General features: G+C 43.2%; 1 protein-coding gene across 1 annotated transcript in view; it reads right to left on the bottom strand.

Annotated features, from left to right (window-relative positions):
- BPIFB6 (BPI fold containing family B member 6) overlaps positions 1-15,453 on the bottom strand; it is a 52,333-nt gene extending 36,880 nt beyond the window's left edge. Inside the window, exons 1-5 of the mRNA XM_077459033.1 lie at positions 15,293-15,453; positions 14,685-14,833; positions 10,375-10,489; positions 9,185-9,289; positions 8,957-9,103 (exon numbers count right to left, since the gene is read on the bottom strand). Coding sequence (XP_077315159.1) covers positions 8,957-9,103; positions 9,185-9,289; positions 10,375-10,489; positions 14,685-14,790 — 473 coding nt within the window. The 5' untranslated portion in view covers positions 14,791-14,833; positions 15,293-15,453. The remainder of the gene's footprint in view (positions 1-8,956; positions 9,104-9,184; positions 9,290-10,374; positions 10,490-14,684; positions 14,834-15,292) is intronic.
- Between the last annotated feature and the right edge of the window lie 252 nt (positions 15,454-15,705).

Here is a 15,705-nt window from a genome sequence, read left to right as displayed (position 1 = left end):
GATCGGTATACACTGTACTGTTTACTGTATTTGAATGCTCTAACCTTTTTTGTTTCTTTTTTGTTTTCTCCCACTGTTCTCCATGATTTATTGCAGACTGTTTTGATGTTTTGTTCATATCCGTTGTTTTTGTTAAATGCTGTTGCGTTGCCACAAGGTTGCTGACGTTCACACCTGTAGGCCTCTTTGGGGCTGCAGGGACTGGGGGCTACGAGAGGGGCTCTGCGCTGGGGGTTCCTCCCTCCGCTGTTCCCTACCCCTACCCCCGCTAGGCCTTTCTGCCTTAACCGGCAGGCTTTCTCCAGTAGGAGCTTTAGAACTTCCTGGTTCCGCCCTTACCCCCACCCCTGTCCCTTCCCTTTCTCTGTCAGACCCACTCCCAATCTCCCCCTGACCGTCCTGATTGTCCTACCATTCCCTTAACCTTCGAACCCCCCTCTTTCGGACCCTGGTGGTGGGCCCAAGACCGGTACAGCGGCTGACATGGCCTTGAAACTGGTCTCCTGGAACGTTAAGGGGTTAAACATACCAGAGAAAAGGTCCAGCTGCCTTGCGGAGCTGTGGCGGTTGAGGCCTCAAGTGGCTTTTCTACAGGAGACCCACTTCAGGACTGACCAAATACCGCGGCTGTACAGTAAACATTTCCCTATGGCCTATCATAGCACCTCTTCTATATCAAAGTCGAAGGGGGTGTGTATCCTTCTAGCTAAAAACTTGCCTTGGAAGCTGTTGGACGTTCAGACCGATAGTGAAAGGAGATACCTCTTCCTCAAGGGTACGTTGTACTCACAAACCTTCACGCTTGCCAATCTATACATGCCGAATGTCGGCCAGCTGCCTGCTCTGGAAGCGTGCCTATCTTCCCTGGCTGCGTTCTCGGAGGGTACCTTGATTGTCGGAGGTGACTTTAATCTTACCTTAGACCCCCACAGAGACTCGTCGACGGGCACTTCTGCCCTATCTGTACGCACCTGCTCCCAAATGAATGAATGAATGAATGAATGACTTATATAGCGCTACCTATACGAACTGAATCGCCTCTGGGCGCTTTTTCTTGCCACGGGTGTCCATCTGCAGCTATTTATGTGGTCCTTTAACCTGTAGAGTCCCGACACACTTACAACATTGACATACACATACACATATTATGGCCAATTCTTTTTGGACAGGGTCTAATTAACCTACCAGCATGTCTTTGGAGTGTGGGAGGAAACCGGAGTACCCGGAGGAAACCCACGCAGGCACAGGGAGAACATGCAAACTCCAGGCAGATAGTGTTGTGGTCGGGATTTGAACCAGCAACCCTATTGCTGCTAGGTGAAAGTGCTAACCACTACACCACTGTGCTGCCAAATAAAAGAGCTCATCCACTCTCACCGGTTGATAGACGTCTGGCGCACTCTCCACCCACAGGACAGGGACTACTCTTTTTTTTCTGCTGTTCATGGCTCTTATTCGCGCATAGACCTGTTCTTGGTGGCCCATAGCGCCCTACCTTTGGTCTCTGATGCCCAGATTGGACACATTGCCTTGTCCGACCATGCTCCGGTTTTCTTAGCACTGAAGCTTCAGCCAGAATCGCGGGGCCAGTCGTGGTGGCGACTAAACGAGTCGCTCCTGAAGGACGCTGACACCCACTCGGATGTGCTCCGAGAATTACAGAGCTTCTTTGAGAACAATCAAGACTCCGTCCCCAACCCTCTTACGGTCTGGGCAGCTCATAAATGTTACATTAGGGGCATTCTTATTAAGCATGGGCACAGGCTTAAGGTCGCTAGAGCTAAAGCTCTCTCTGATCTTATCTCTAGATTGCACGCGTGTGAACAGCAGCACAAGTCTCTGCCGACGGCCGCGCTGGATGCAGAAGTGAAAGACCTCCGGGAACAAATTAGAGAATTCTCTCTCTTTCAAGCGAAAAATAGACTTATGTGGGTACGTAGAACGTACTATGAGTATGGGGACAAATGTAGTAGGTCCTTGGCGAATGCCCTACGTGCTCAACGGAATTCGTCTTTCATCCCGGCTATATCTTCCCCCACGGGCGCCAAACTTTATGATTCCAAGGCCATAGCGGAATGCTTCCGGTCTTTCTATGAGGCCCTTTACAACTTACACCCCCAGGCGTCACCGAACGCCACACAGGCCCGATCTGCAGCTATAGACGCATATCTGACCTCGGCGAACCTACCTACTCTTACACCGGAAGAGATGAAGGCACTCTCGCAACCGATATCGCCGGAGGAACTAGTGGCCACTCTGAGGGACTCTCCCAAGGGGAAGGCGCCTGGCCCGGATGGGTTCACAACCCCTTACTATAAGACGTTTCTCCCGTTGTTGACTGCACCCTTTGTTTCGGCCTTTAATGCTATATTGGAGGGCCGGTCTATCCCGCCTGAGCTTTTGCAGGCCAGCATTTCAGTCATCCCTAAGCCGGAGAAGGACGCTCTTCTCTGTGCTAGTTACAGGCCTATCTCCCTCTTAAATTGTGACTTGAAGTTGTTCACAAAGATCCTAGCGGAGAGGTTGGCGCCTATTCTTCAACACCTGATACCGCTAGATCAGGTGGGGTTTATCCGCAACAGGGAGGCCAGGGATAACACCACCAGGACCATGAACGTTGTGGATCGGGCCAGGCGTCTTAAAGTTCCGCTTATGCTGCTGTCGGTGGACGCAGAAAAGGCGTTTGATAGGGTGAGCTGGCCTTTTTTACTGGCCACCCTTCAACGCCTGGGGGTTCCTCCTCCTATGATCTCCTGGATAACGGCTCTATATTCCTCTCCGACAGCAGTAGTGAGGGTAAATGGGATTGCTTCGTCTCGCTTTTCTATTGGCAATGGGACGAGACAGGGATGTCCCTTGTCCCCTCTCCTCTTCATACTCTCCCTTGAGCCCCTACTCCAACACGTTAGACTTAACGCTGATATCAAGGGGCTGGACACCCCGACATGTCATCATAAAGTCGCTGCCTTTGCTGATGACCTCCTCTTTTATATCTCAGAGCCACATATCACCTTGCCGAATCTGCTATCGGAGATACGACGGTATGGAACTCTTTCGGATTTTAAAATTAATTTGCAGAAGTCGGAGGCGCTTAACATTTCCATACCCCGCGCCGTACAGACGTCTATGAGCAATAACTTCCCTTTTCGCTGGGCATCTAACGCCATACAATACTTGGGAACTAAGATACCCCCAGACCCGCAGCTGGTCTTCCAACTGAATTTCCTGCCCCTCCTGAAAACCATCACCTCAGACCTGGAGAGGTGGTCACATTTGGCGACCTCCTGGTTCGGAAGGTGTAATGTGCTTAAAATGAATATAATGCCACGGATCCTGTACCTTATGCAGGCCCTGCCAATACGAATTCCCCAGTCATTCTTCAAGACTCTGCGATCCGTCTTTATTAGATACGTTTGGCAAGGCAAACCCCCGAGGCTCAGTCGAACTTTATTACTTCGACCGAAACACAGGGGAGGGATTGGACTTCCTGACCCAGCTTGGTACTATACTGCAGTCCATATGACCCGGACAGTTGACTGGTGTAGACACTTGGAGGACAAGCTGTGGGTACGTCTTGAACGGGAGTCCATGCCCTGTCCAATTGATGGGCTGCCCTGGGCTGGAGCTATCCCTTCGGGGGTGACGTTGGCACACCCCATTGTCGAGACCACGCTACGGGAGGTGGCCAGATACTTTTCACTGGCGGGGGTGCCCAGCTTTCCCTCACCAATGACTCCAATTATTGGACACCCGCAATTTGCCCCGGGCATGGTAGACCGGTCCTTTCGCCTCATTCCTGACCAGGATCTGATCAGAGCTTCTCACTTCTTGGGCCCGAGGGCTTGGAAGAGTGTCTTGAATATTTATGAGCAGTTAGGGCACACTGCCATGGGCAGGTGGAAACTGGCTCAGCTCTCTCACTTTTTGAAGTCCTTGCCTAACTGTGAGAGCTTTCACAGACCATTAACCCCGTTCGAAGACTTGTGCTTGGGTGAGGGCCCGGTCCGTGGGTCTCTCTCCCAATCATATGGGATCTTAATGGATCTTCTGTCTCGGGGAGACCCGACGTTTATAGGAAAATGGGAGAGGGACCTTGATGTCAGATTCTCGACAGAGCAAAAGGCTCGAGTGCTTCTGTTTGCACACAAGTCATCCCTGTGCAGCAAGTACCAGGAAATCACATATAAGATCTTGACCCGCTGGTACAGGACTCCCACGGTCCTAGCAGCCATGTTCCCGGGACATAGCCCTGGGTGTTGGAGATGCGGTGCACATGCTGGCACTCTACTCCATGTATTTTGGGAATGCCCGCAATTGTCCCATTTTTGGGGGCAAGTTCTCAAGATTATACTTGATCTCACAGCTGTCGATCTTAGGAATGACCCAGCGGCAGTCCTTCTTAACCTGACTCCGCTTTCTGGCAAGAGGTTTCGTAAGTCACTTTTAAAACACCTTTTGAACGCAGCCAGGGCATGTATACCAAGTATGTGGAAACAGCAGGCCGCCCCGACAGTGTCTCAATGGTTTGAGAGAGTCTGTGACATCTATCGAATAGAACAGCTTACAGCGTCCCTGCATGACAGAGAGGAGGAACACACCGCCCGATGGATGACTTGGAGCCTGTTTAGGTACTCTGATGTATACAGAACTTACTTGTGATGCTTGGCATGGGAATGGCAGGACGGTTCCGGTATGGGCTCACCACTGGGACAACCACAGTCTGTACCACCTTCTGAGGACCGTTAGGGTCCACACCACCCCCCTTATTCCCCTTCTACCTTTCCACCCACGTCACCCCCCCCCCTCTTTCCCTCCTGCTCCTTAGCCTCCCCGTCCCCCACCCCCCTTCCACTCCCTCTTCCACTCCCCACAATCCCGATAAAATATCTAGTGATTGCAAGGGCCTTGACACGCTATTCACCCAGTTTTCTTTCTAAATGGCGACTGGCCGTGGGAGTAGCCCCGACTGGGCTTCCTACTCTGCGAGCGACTCCACGCAATTAACAAGGACCCCTCGGGGTCGGCCTAGAAGGGACCGCCCCACGTACCGCATTATTGTGACAGGAAGTACAGAGCGGGAGACTCGAAGAACCCAGTAAGGGTTGAGACCTTGGCTACTCTAAATCTGACATGGATGTACTGTGATACATTATTGAATGCTCCCCACCATGTACTGACTGTATTGTTTGATGTACTGTGACGACTGGGCGTCTAATGTTTCTTTCACAATTTGTTTCTGTATTTCCTGCAATCCATAAATAAAGAATTTAAAAAAAAAATAAAAAAATGGTGAATTTCTCACAACCTTTAAGAGAACCACAGAAAGCGATATTTCCTACTTTTACGCATGGTTAACCGAACATATTATCAATAAGAAAAACCCTTATATGTTGAAATGGGAAGCAGAACTTGATCATTGCTTCTCCTGGTCACAATGACAAAATGCTATACATTTCAATAATAAATCTGCATGTATTGAACATTGGGAAAATGTTAAAAAAAGATAAATAGCTGGTATTAAATACCCTATAGATTATCTAAGATGTTCCCTTCGTGTGGTGCCACATGTTGGAGATGTGAATGCCAAAAAGCCCTACATCATATTTTTTGGAGTTGTAAATTTATTCAGAGTTTCTGGAATTCTGTATCATCATTTATAGCGTCCTTCATGGGTGTTATAACCCCATTTACACCAGCAATGTCACTCCTAAGCTTAAATATTAACTTATACCCAATACAACTTAGAACTATTATAAAACAACTACCGGTACTTATTGCTAAACTTACAATCGAGAGTCTGTGGAAATCTAACATTACACTCACTTTGAATTTTGAATTCATGCTTCCATATAAGATTTATAATCTTAATAGGTTTAAATTAATATGGCAAAAATGGATCTCTCATCCCAAAGCTTCTAAACAACTTAGCTTAGCAAAACATGATAAATTTCTCTTTTTAATCTTTGCGTTACTTTTGATGATGAATATTCTACCAATTAGGATACTTTCCTTAATAAGTGTAACGTTATTTGTTAATCTAATGTATATTGCTTAACAATGGATATGAATGGATGAGCCCTGTTGGGGTAACGGGTATTTACATTACATTATATTATTACTCTTTATTATATATCCAGGGCAAGATGATTCCAGGGACTGGTCCTTAAGCTGAGCTCTTAATAGTAAAAAAAATTATGTGCCACCCAGCTGATACTGTACAGGGTCTAAAGTTGGATTATTCTAGGGGAAGAGCTAATACATAATATTACTTAGACAAGGGTCCCGCAGTTTTCCTACTCAGTGAAAACTGTCCCATGAAGCTGCTCCTCTTACTAGTTCCTGACCAGTTTTGTTTCCTTCCCCCCACTGACATGACCGTATCCAATACAGGGTCAATGGCCACTACAATTTGCATATTTTTTTTTTTCCCTTCCAAGTTCAGATCTAAAATCTGGGATTGTTCTTTGAAATCAACAATGGTTGGCCACTAGTTTGGTTGGACTTCTGTGGTGATTCTACCCCAGATTAGTGTTTTTTTTTTTTTTTTTTTTTACATGACTGCTTTGCAGCCACCCTTCTTGATATATTATGCACTAAATGTAAATCCTAACAGACAGTCCCTTGCAAAAGTATTTACCTCCCCCCCTTGGCTTTTTTAATGTTTTGTCCCCTTACAACCTGGAATTAACATGGATTGTTTGAAAATTTGCATCATTTAATTTACAGAACATGCCCAAAATTTTGAAGATGTTTTTTTTTATTATTGTGAAGCAAACAACAAATAGGACAAAATAACAGAAAAAGTAAATGTGCATAACTATTCAACTCCCTAAAGTCAATACTTTGTAGAGCCACCTTTTGTGGCTATCACAGCTCCAAGTTGCTTTGGATAAGTTTCTATGAGCTTGCCACATCTTACCATTGGGATTTTTGCCCATTCCTCCTTGCAAAACTGCTCTAGCTCCTTCAAGTTGGATGGTTTGCTCTTGTGAACAGCAATTTTTATGTCTGACCACAGATTTTCTATTGGATTGGAGGTCTGGGCTTTGACGAGCCAATTCTAACACATTTACATGTTTCCCCTTAAACCACTTAAGTGTAGCAGTGTGTTTGGGGTCATTGCCCTAGCCTCAAATCAAACACAGAGTAATACATATTTTTCTCAAGAATATCCCTGTATTTAGCACCATCCATCTTTCTCTCAACTGTGATCAGTTTCCCAGTCCCGACTGCTGAAAAACATCACCACAGCATGATGCTGCCACCACCATTATTTTTCACTGCGGGGATGCTACAGGGATGGTGTTCTTTGGGTGATGTGATGTGTTGAGTTTGTGCCAGACATAGCATTTTCTTTTAATGGCCAAAAAGTTCAATTTTAGTCTCATCAGACCAGAGCACCTTCCTCCATACATTTTGGGAGTCTCCCACAAACTCAAAACGTGCCATTTTTTTTTTTTTTGCTGAAAGTAATGGCTTTCTTCTGGCCACTCTGCCATAAAGCCCTACACAATGGAGCATATGGCTTATTGTTGTCCTATGTACAGATACTCCAGTCTCTGCTGTGGAACTCTGCAGCTCCTCCAGGGTTACCTTAGGCCTCTGTGCTGCCTCTCTGATTAATGCCCTCTTTGCCTGGTCCGTGAGTTTTGATGTGCGGCTGTCTCTTGGCCGGTTTGCTGTTGTGCCATGTTCTTTCCATTTGGTTATGATAGATTTGATGGTGCTCCTGGGGATCATCAAAGATTTGGATATTTTTTTATAACCTAACCCTGACTTGTACTTCTCAACAACATTGTCCCTTACTTGTTTGGAGAGTTCCTTGGTCTTCGTAGCTGTGTTTGGTTAGTGGTGCCTCTTGTTTAGGTGTTGCAGCCTCTAAGGCCTTTCATAAAGGTGTGTGTATGTAATGACAGATCATGTGACACTTAGATTGCACACAGGTGGACATTATTTCACTAATTATGAGACTTCTGAAGGTAATTGGTTGCACCAGAGCTTTTTTTTGGGCTTTATAACAAAGGGGGTGAATACATATGCGTATGCCAATTATCAGTTTATTTTCATTCGAAAATCAGCAAGTGCATGGCCAGATTAACTATCTATTTGACAGAATATGATATGAAAGGTGATTTCTCCAGAAGAAACACAGAAAAAATAAGACTTTTTTAGTGAGTGATCTCTCTTTGGTTAATCACTTACTGTCTGGGTGATGAGTGTCAGAAAGAACAGGAAGTGAGGGAGGTGAAGACACCAACCTGGCAGGATTTAAAACCCTTAAGCCGCGTACACACGGGCGGACTGTATGGTCAACTTAGTCCGTCAGTCAATCGACGGACAGTCCGTCCTACCTTCGAATGAACGGACTTGACCACACACGGATGAACAAACAGTCCGTCGAAAGCTTGCGCGATGACGTGTACAGCACGTACGACGGGACTAGAAATAGGAAGTCCAATACACAGCAATGCAACCTTTCGCCATGTAAATCCTTTCTGAGCATGTGCCATACTTAGTCCGTCGAACTAGCCTACTCACGTGCGGATTGTCCGCTGAAACCAAAGTATGACGGACAGTATTACGGAAATTCCAAAATACTTAGTCCGCCAGACTGCACGCTGAAAAATTCCGCTGAAGCCCACACACGGGCGGACTGTCCGCTGAAATGTGTTTCGACGGACTAAGTTGGACAGACAGTCCGCCCGTGTGTACGCGGCTTTATTCTGTTAAACTTTTGTAAATATAAGTGAACATAGGAACAGACATATTTCTTTATTTGTACCCTCTCTACAGACTCTACCTGTAGTTCTCCTCCCTTTTCTACCTGAAAATACTTCCTACAATGCCCAAATAGCACTTGTGATACACCCAAGGGCTATTTGCAAAAATTTAGCAAAATATTGATGGCCTTATAGCCATGGTCATAAATCAATGCAGTAAAATCACGTCTACTTACCCTTTTGGTATATTGGCTTTGACATTAAGTATTTCCACTCTGCAGTCTGAAACTCGTAACGTAGGGCAGGTTACATTTTCGTTCTTTAGGGTTGAATTTGTAATAATGTTTATTTCCAATTTCAGCTCTGTCTTTCCACCCAGAAAACTATTGAACAATAATAAATAGTCAAGGTCTTTACATTTTTGAGATATACTCAGACCATCTTGTGATTTAGGCACATCTCACCTTTTCCCCCCAATTTCTATCTTGTTTGTCACAAACATATGGACACCAAAATCATGAAGAAGGTCAAGTTCAATGTTGGAGAAGTCAATTTTTTCTACTTTAATGCTGTTGATTTAAAAGACAAATATGAATAAATATAGGAAGTTGATGCTGAGGTGTTATTACATTTTGTATTTTGTATGTATATGTATGTATTATATATTATACTGCAACTCTCTCCTTAATGGCCTACTCTTAAGCAGGCTATCCCCCTTCAGTCTATTATGAATGCTGCTGCTAGACTAATACACCTCACTAATCGTTCTGTGACTGTTGCCTCTCTCTGCCAATCCCTTCACTGGCTTCCCCTACCCCACCGTGTAAAATTCAAAATGCTAACCATAACATGCAAAGCTATTCACAACATCGTCCCATCTACATCACCAACCTCATCTGCAGATATTGCCCAAATCATCACCTCCGCTCCTCCGAGGACCTCCTGCTTTCTAGCTCCCTTGTTACCGCCTCTCATGCTCGCCTTCAAGACTTCTCCAGAGCCTCTCCCATCCTCTAGAACTCCCTGCCCCAGTCTGTCCGCTCAGCCCCTACCCTGTCCACCTTTAGGAGTTCCCTGAAAACTCATTTACTCAGGGAAGCCTATCCCACACCCACCTAACTGTCCTCGAACCACCCCCATCAAATCATTCTCTGCAGCTATTACCTTTTGCACCACCACCCCCTCCCTTTAAAATGTAAGCTCTAGGAGCAGGGCCCTCCTGTACCTTTTGTATTGTACTGTAATTGTGTTGTCCCCCCTATACATTGTAAAGCGCTGCGTAAACTGTTGGCGCTATACAAATTGTGAATAATAATAATATTATATTTTGTATTTTGTATGTTATATTGTGTCAGTTTGAAAATGAGCAGAATTGTCAAATGCGTACATAAGAAACCTTAAATAACTTAACATTTACAGAAAAATGCCCCTACAGGTCACTAATATCTAATATGCTGATAAAAGTTGCTATATAGTTAGACACATGGTTGGTTGGCAGCAGAAACATAATCCAACTCCCAAAGTCTTGTCTCATTTCTAGGACCTGCATATATAATTTTTTGTTACATGTTGTGGCAGCAAGTGTGTATGTTGGGGGGGGGGGGGGGGGAAGGGGGGGCTTGAACATTTTGTGAATAGCAAAGGTCTAACTTACTTTGTAATCCCCTTGACTGGACTTTTACCCTTTTTGCCAAGAGCTTTCTTGGTTGCTGGAGAATCTGACATTTTCTTGAGCAAGAAGTCCTTGTTTGAAAGTACTCCTGTCACAACTGCAAAAGTAGCCCATTAATATTTTTTGCTTGTTCAATAGTGGGTTTTTCAAAACACATATATTCACTGGAAATATGATTAGTCTGTTAAAGTGATACAGCACTATTGGTACAATCATATTACTAAATGGTCAGTAATCTATTGTCACATGCAAAAGATAATGAGGATGGCAAATTGACTATATTAATTATGCAATATTACATTTCTAAATCAGATGAACACTCAAAATTAAGTCAGTGCTATATTTGAAGGCACAAAAATACAAACAAACAATATAAATATATAAGACCATTTTATCTGCAAGCTTTTCATAGAGTTTGAGGCCAGTAGAAGGAGCTGTGAGCTCCAAGTGCATAGCCTTTCATTCCACAGAGACAGTCTTGACCCCTTCCTCCCACCCCCTGCTGGTGACATCATCTCCTCTTCCAGTTCAAGATGGACAGCATGGAGCTGACTACTTCCTGGTTTTCCTGAATGTACAGCTATTCACCACAACTTCATCACACAAGAACCTTTCCCAGCTACCCAGATCATGCAAGGAGCCTATGGGATGCAGTAGAACTGCCAGGACTACATACTTATGACAAGCATGACTCCCACTTATATATTGTAAGTGTTTTTAATCTTGTGCAATAAATGATACTGTTTTAATGCTACACTTAGAAAGGCGCCACCCCTCCGTTTATTTTATACGTTTTGCATAGTTGCTGGACACACTCTGAGGATGCCTGCCTCTTTTTAAATTATCCCCTTACCGTGATACAACTTTGTTTTTACCTAAAGCCTGACTAATTAAATGTACACCCAATTTACCTATACTAGTGTGCAATAGTCTGGATTTAACAGATTCTTTGATTTATTTATTTGTTTATTTTATGTTTAAGGGGCGGGTTAATTAACAAGAAATTGTGGAACCTCTTAATAAATAGAAACCCAATCCCTAAACCAAGGGTGGCCCATCCATTAAGTGCACACGGGCGCCGCCCCACATACATGCACCCAGCCCCTTGCAGGGTGCCGGATGCATGGATTCCAGTGGGGGTTTTTTTAAGCACCTGATCAGAACCAGTGGCTTCAATAGGCTTCAAAATAGGGTGGGCTTGGGGCGAAGAGAATGCGAACCAAGCCTACCCAGGTATATTACAATAGTGAATGAAAATTTGCTATTGTAACTTTGATCCTCCTCCTGGCCAATCAGGAAGTGGCTTAAAGGAAGTGGCTTAAAGGACAGGCAATCACATTGGACGCCTAGAAGGATGGGAGGGTGGGAGCCATCGTAATGGAAGAGAGGACACAGAGCCACTGCCCTCTGCCCGACACCCAGATGGGATAAGTGCAGACAGTGAGCAGGGCGGGGGCGTGTTGCTGGCCGCTCAGGGAGTGGTTGTTTGCCCCAGCCGCCACTGCACTAAACACTCATGTATTATTTCTTTGGGGGGATTACATCACCAAACACATTAGTTATGTTTATTAGTGTATTTCCCATTGCCTGCAGGCAGCTGCTTCTGGTAATAAACTCCCATGTAGTGCCCTCTTCAGGGCTGCTGAATACTGCCTGTTACTGAGAAAAAGTCGCACTTCTCGCTTGCCCCTTCTAGCCTCTCTGCCATTCAGAGACTTTGTATGTTTTTTTTCCCACAATGCAACACGTTCTATGAGTGGGCAGTGAAGTTCTTGTAAACATCTTCTCCTCCTCCATTCATAGAGCATAAATGCATTGTTGGAGAATACTAGTACAAGCTCTGTAAATGGCAGAGAAAGCAGAAGGGGGCAGGTAAAAGAGACAACTTTTCTCAGTAACAGTGGCTACTGTTGACTCTCACAACATTGGAAGACATTTGCTCAGGGCAGTATCCAGCAACTGTAAAGAAGGCACTGAATGGATTTTTACCAAAAGCCGCATGCAGATAATGGGATGCACACTATTATACACAAATGCAGGATCTGGTATTCAACCATAAACAAAGATCAACAGCATATTTCAATATCTTCATAACATTTTTCAATGATTTTAGCTTGCATAAGAGCATTGTTTACAGCAAGCTTTTGCACAACATTTGTAAAGCTTTCAGGAAACTTTACGCAGCTTTATTTAAACCTCTAACAACAAATTCAGTTTCAATATAGGGATGTTAAAGTGTATCTAAAGGCAAAATGTTTTCAAGTTGCAGTTATTGCTGTCCCCATTGGGGAAATTTACCCTTTGTCACCAATAAAGCAAATGATGAGAAATTCGAAATTTCAGTGCTGTCCCAGAGCAAGAGGTAAGAGAGACTTCCACGCTCTTTAGGAGATTTTCTCTAAGTTAATGTTTTTTCTCTGGGACTGGAAGGGAAATCTCACTAATGGTAAACAAGCAGCAAAAAATTACCTGGCAGGGGTTTAACCATTGCTATCTTAAAGTGGTTGTAAACCCCATTCATGAAACTTGACCTAAGCACATATTTCTGTAATGTTTACTTGTCTCTCTCCAAAGCCTGAAGTGCCATATCCCTCTGGTGCTCCATCCTTCTATTATCAGCATGAGTCACTTCTGACAAGTTCTCTGACACATGAGATAACAGTAGCTGAAAATTTGTGTTGGGAAGGAAGCTTAGATGGAGATAAGTAGAGAGCTGGTTTATTCATAATACAGCTCTGCATGTTCCTTTATTCCTCTGCCCATGTGGAAGGGGTGTATGACTTTCCTCCAATAAGCTCTCACACAGTGTAAGCCCAGACTCCACACCCACCCCTATGTGCTGCTGAAACAGGAAGAAGGATTTCTAACACGACGTGAACTTTCCAAAGAATGTAGAAAGGCTAAGACAGCAGATATACATGTAAAACTTATGTAGGAGGATTTGTTTAATCTTTTTGTCTCATTTGTGGCTGCTCACCTCATTGAGATATAGGACAGGTTTTACACTCACTTTACCACTTTAAGCTTAAAAATGGATATACATACAAAGATGGTAATAATGGGAGTGTTGACTATTATTTTTAAGTTTCTAACAGGCTTCAGCAAGCTTTAGATGAGCATTAAGCAGTGCTGAAGCTTACTAAAGCTTGTAAGCAGTTTATTTAAAGTGACATTGAAAAACACAATATAAAAAATATAAAAAGTTTAAATATAACTAAATGCAAAACTTTTTTTTCCGTTTTTGATGGAGTAGAGCGGTATTGGAACACCTGTCAGGTTTTTATTGCAGTCTGTGCCCCTGTTAAGAAGATTCACTCTATTTTTCCTGTATACAGTCATCACAGAGTGTGAAAATAAAACAAATTCCTAAATTTGGGGTTGTCACCAGAACAGACAGAGGGGAAATCTTCCAACGAGGACACTAGTTCTGCTGACACTGGTGGCAACAACCCACATTTTCCTTATTTTTGAAGGGATTTCCTCTTACTTTCTGTTTTGGTTATGGGACAGGAAGTGCAGGGAAATGTTCCTAATAGGACACAAAAGGCAAAAAACTGAATGGAGTTATAACCTTTCCTTATCTTATAGAAAATAAAAAATGTAAGTTATGTTTTGTTTTAAGATGCCCTGGAAACTCAAAGCAACTTTAAAGTGTAGACTTACAATAGGCCTGCAAACCACAAACTCCAATGTGCTTTTAATTGTTTGGAATACTGTAAATATAGCCAATGTGTCATTGGGGCAATGCAACCCCTCTCATTGGGTTTAGAAGAAAGTACTAAGGGCTTGAATAGGCTGAAAGAAAACTCTAACCAAATGGATATGTATTTGATCTGCTGCAAATCCTCTTTTTCCATTGGAATTATAACAATCTAATCTGCACCAGTTAAAAATCGAAACGAGTCCCTCCATTCAGGTCTGTGCTTCCCCATACTGGAGCTAAGCGGTGCTTTGCCACAAAGTTGCTTTGCAAAATCTTCCTGTACACTCTGCTCCTAAACAAAATGAAACCTGCGGAACAAGCCCCAAGTTGGAGTTTATGAGGAAATTGAGATGTAATCTTTTTTTCAGGTTTACGTAATAATTTTTTGCCCAAGCAGGGGCTTTTTCAAGGCTCCAGTATGCAGAAATCATGTGTTAAGAATGACCCTAATCAATTGTTAATTAGACCACTTTGGCAAATGTTATGACTTTATAAAAATCAAAAGCAATATTTTCTCTAAATGATACTAGATAGCATTTACAAGCACCAATAACTAAAATATAAGAGCATGAATTTTTGCACTTCTTACTGTTTTCCAAAGCACAGCCATCGAGTTGTAGGAAGACCCCGGAGTCAAGGGAATGACAAGATGCCAGAAATGCCAGGAAAGACACTAAGTGGTAAAGCGGATCCATGTTCTAGTCTTCACGCATTAAGCACAGGCAGTAGTAAGCAGATCTAGTAAATCAAGAAGAAGATAAAAACATCTCAGATCTACTTCATCTGTAAATTCACTTTGAGATATCATTTTACACTGCATGTTCCCATCACATTTTAATGATTTGCTTAAAGGAGACCTAGCTTCCTAATGAATTTCTTCCACAAATTAAAATATAAAGGTTTATTATAAAATGTCATCCATGCTTTGTTGATTGAACTAGAGTAACTAATAAAGTTTCTTTTTTTAATGTCTTACTGCATTATTTAGTTATGTGCACCAATATATACAACAACTGTACTTTTGATGAGGAGGTAAGTCAATGTAACAATTAGATGAAATACTTTGAATTACAAATAGTTTATTAGGGTACTATGTATTTTCAAAGTAATATTACAATCTGTATTGATGTATTAAGTATTATTTGTCTGACAAATGGTTATAAATTCACAGCTGGTATTAAATAGGTAATCTCTTACTTGTACTTTTAACTTATGCTTGTTGTTATGTATAGTACAGGATATGTACATAAGAACTCTTTATCCAGCCCTCTGGAATTCCTAATTTTACTCCAACTCTCAGTGACCCGCTTGTTTTGCCTGAACAGTAGCTCTTCAAGAAAGGTGCAAATGAAATAGATTCATTCAAACCGGGATATATTGTGGCCTGAAGCCTAAATTTCAATTTTTGCTCAATTTGCAGTAATTGCTTGTTCCAATCACTGCCCCGAATTGGGATATGCATCCAATCGTGGTGGTCTTTCGTCACTACGTGTCTCCCCAGAGGGAGATAGATGTCCTAATGCACATATTTGATTTGTTGTTTTTGATAGATACCCATTAACTGATGATTTAATGTTGCTCAGTATTAAAAATGATCCATTTGCTGTATT

Source organism: Lithobates pipiens, unplaced genomic scaffold (genome assembly GCF_037356315.1).
Source record: "Lithobates pipiens isolate NorthernLeopardFrog02 unplaced genomic scaffold, aLitPip1_a1.2 Scaffold_28, whole genome shotgun sequence".
NCBI lineage: Eukaryota > Metazoa > Chordata > Amphibia > Anura > Ranidae > Lithobates > Lithobates pipiens.
The sequence above is the reverse complement of the archived record's forward strand: the minus strand, read 5'-3'. Positions and strand labels throughout refer to the sequence as shown.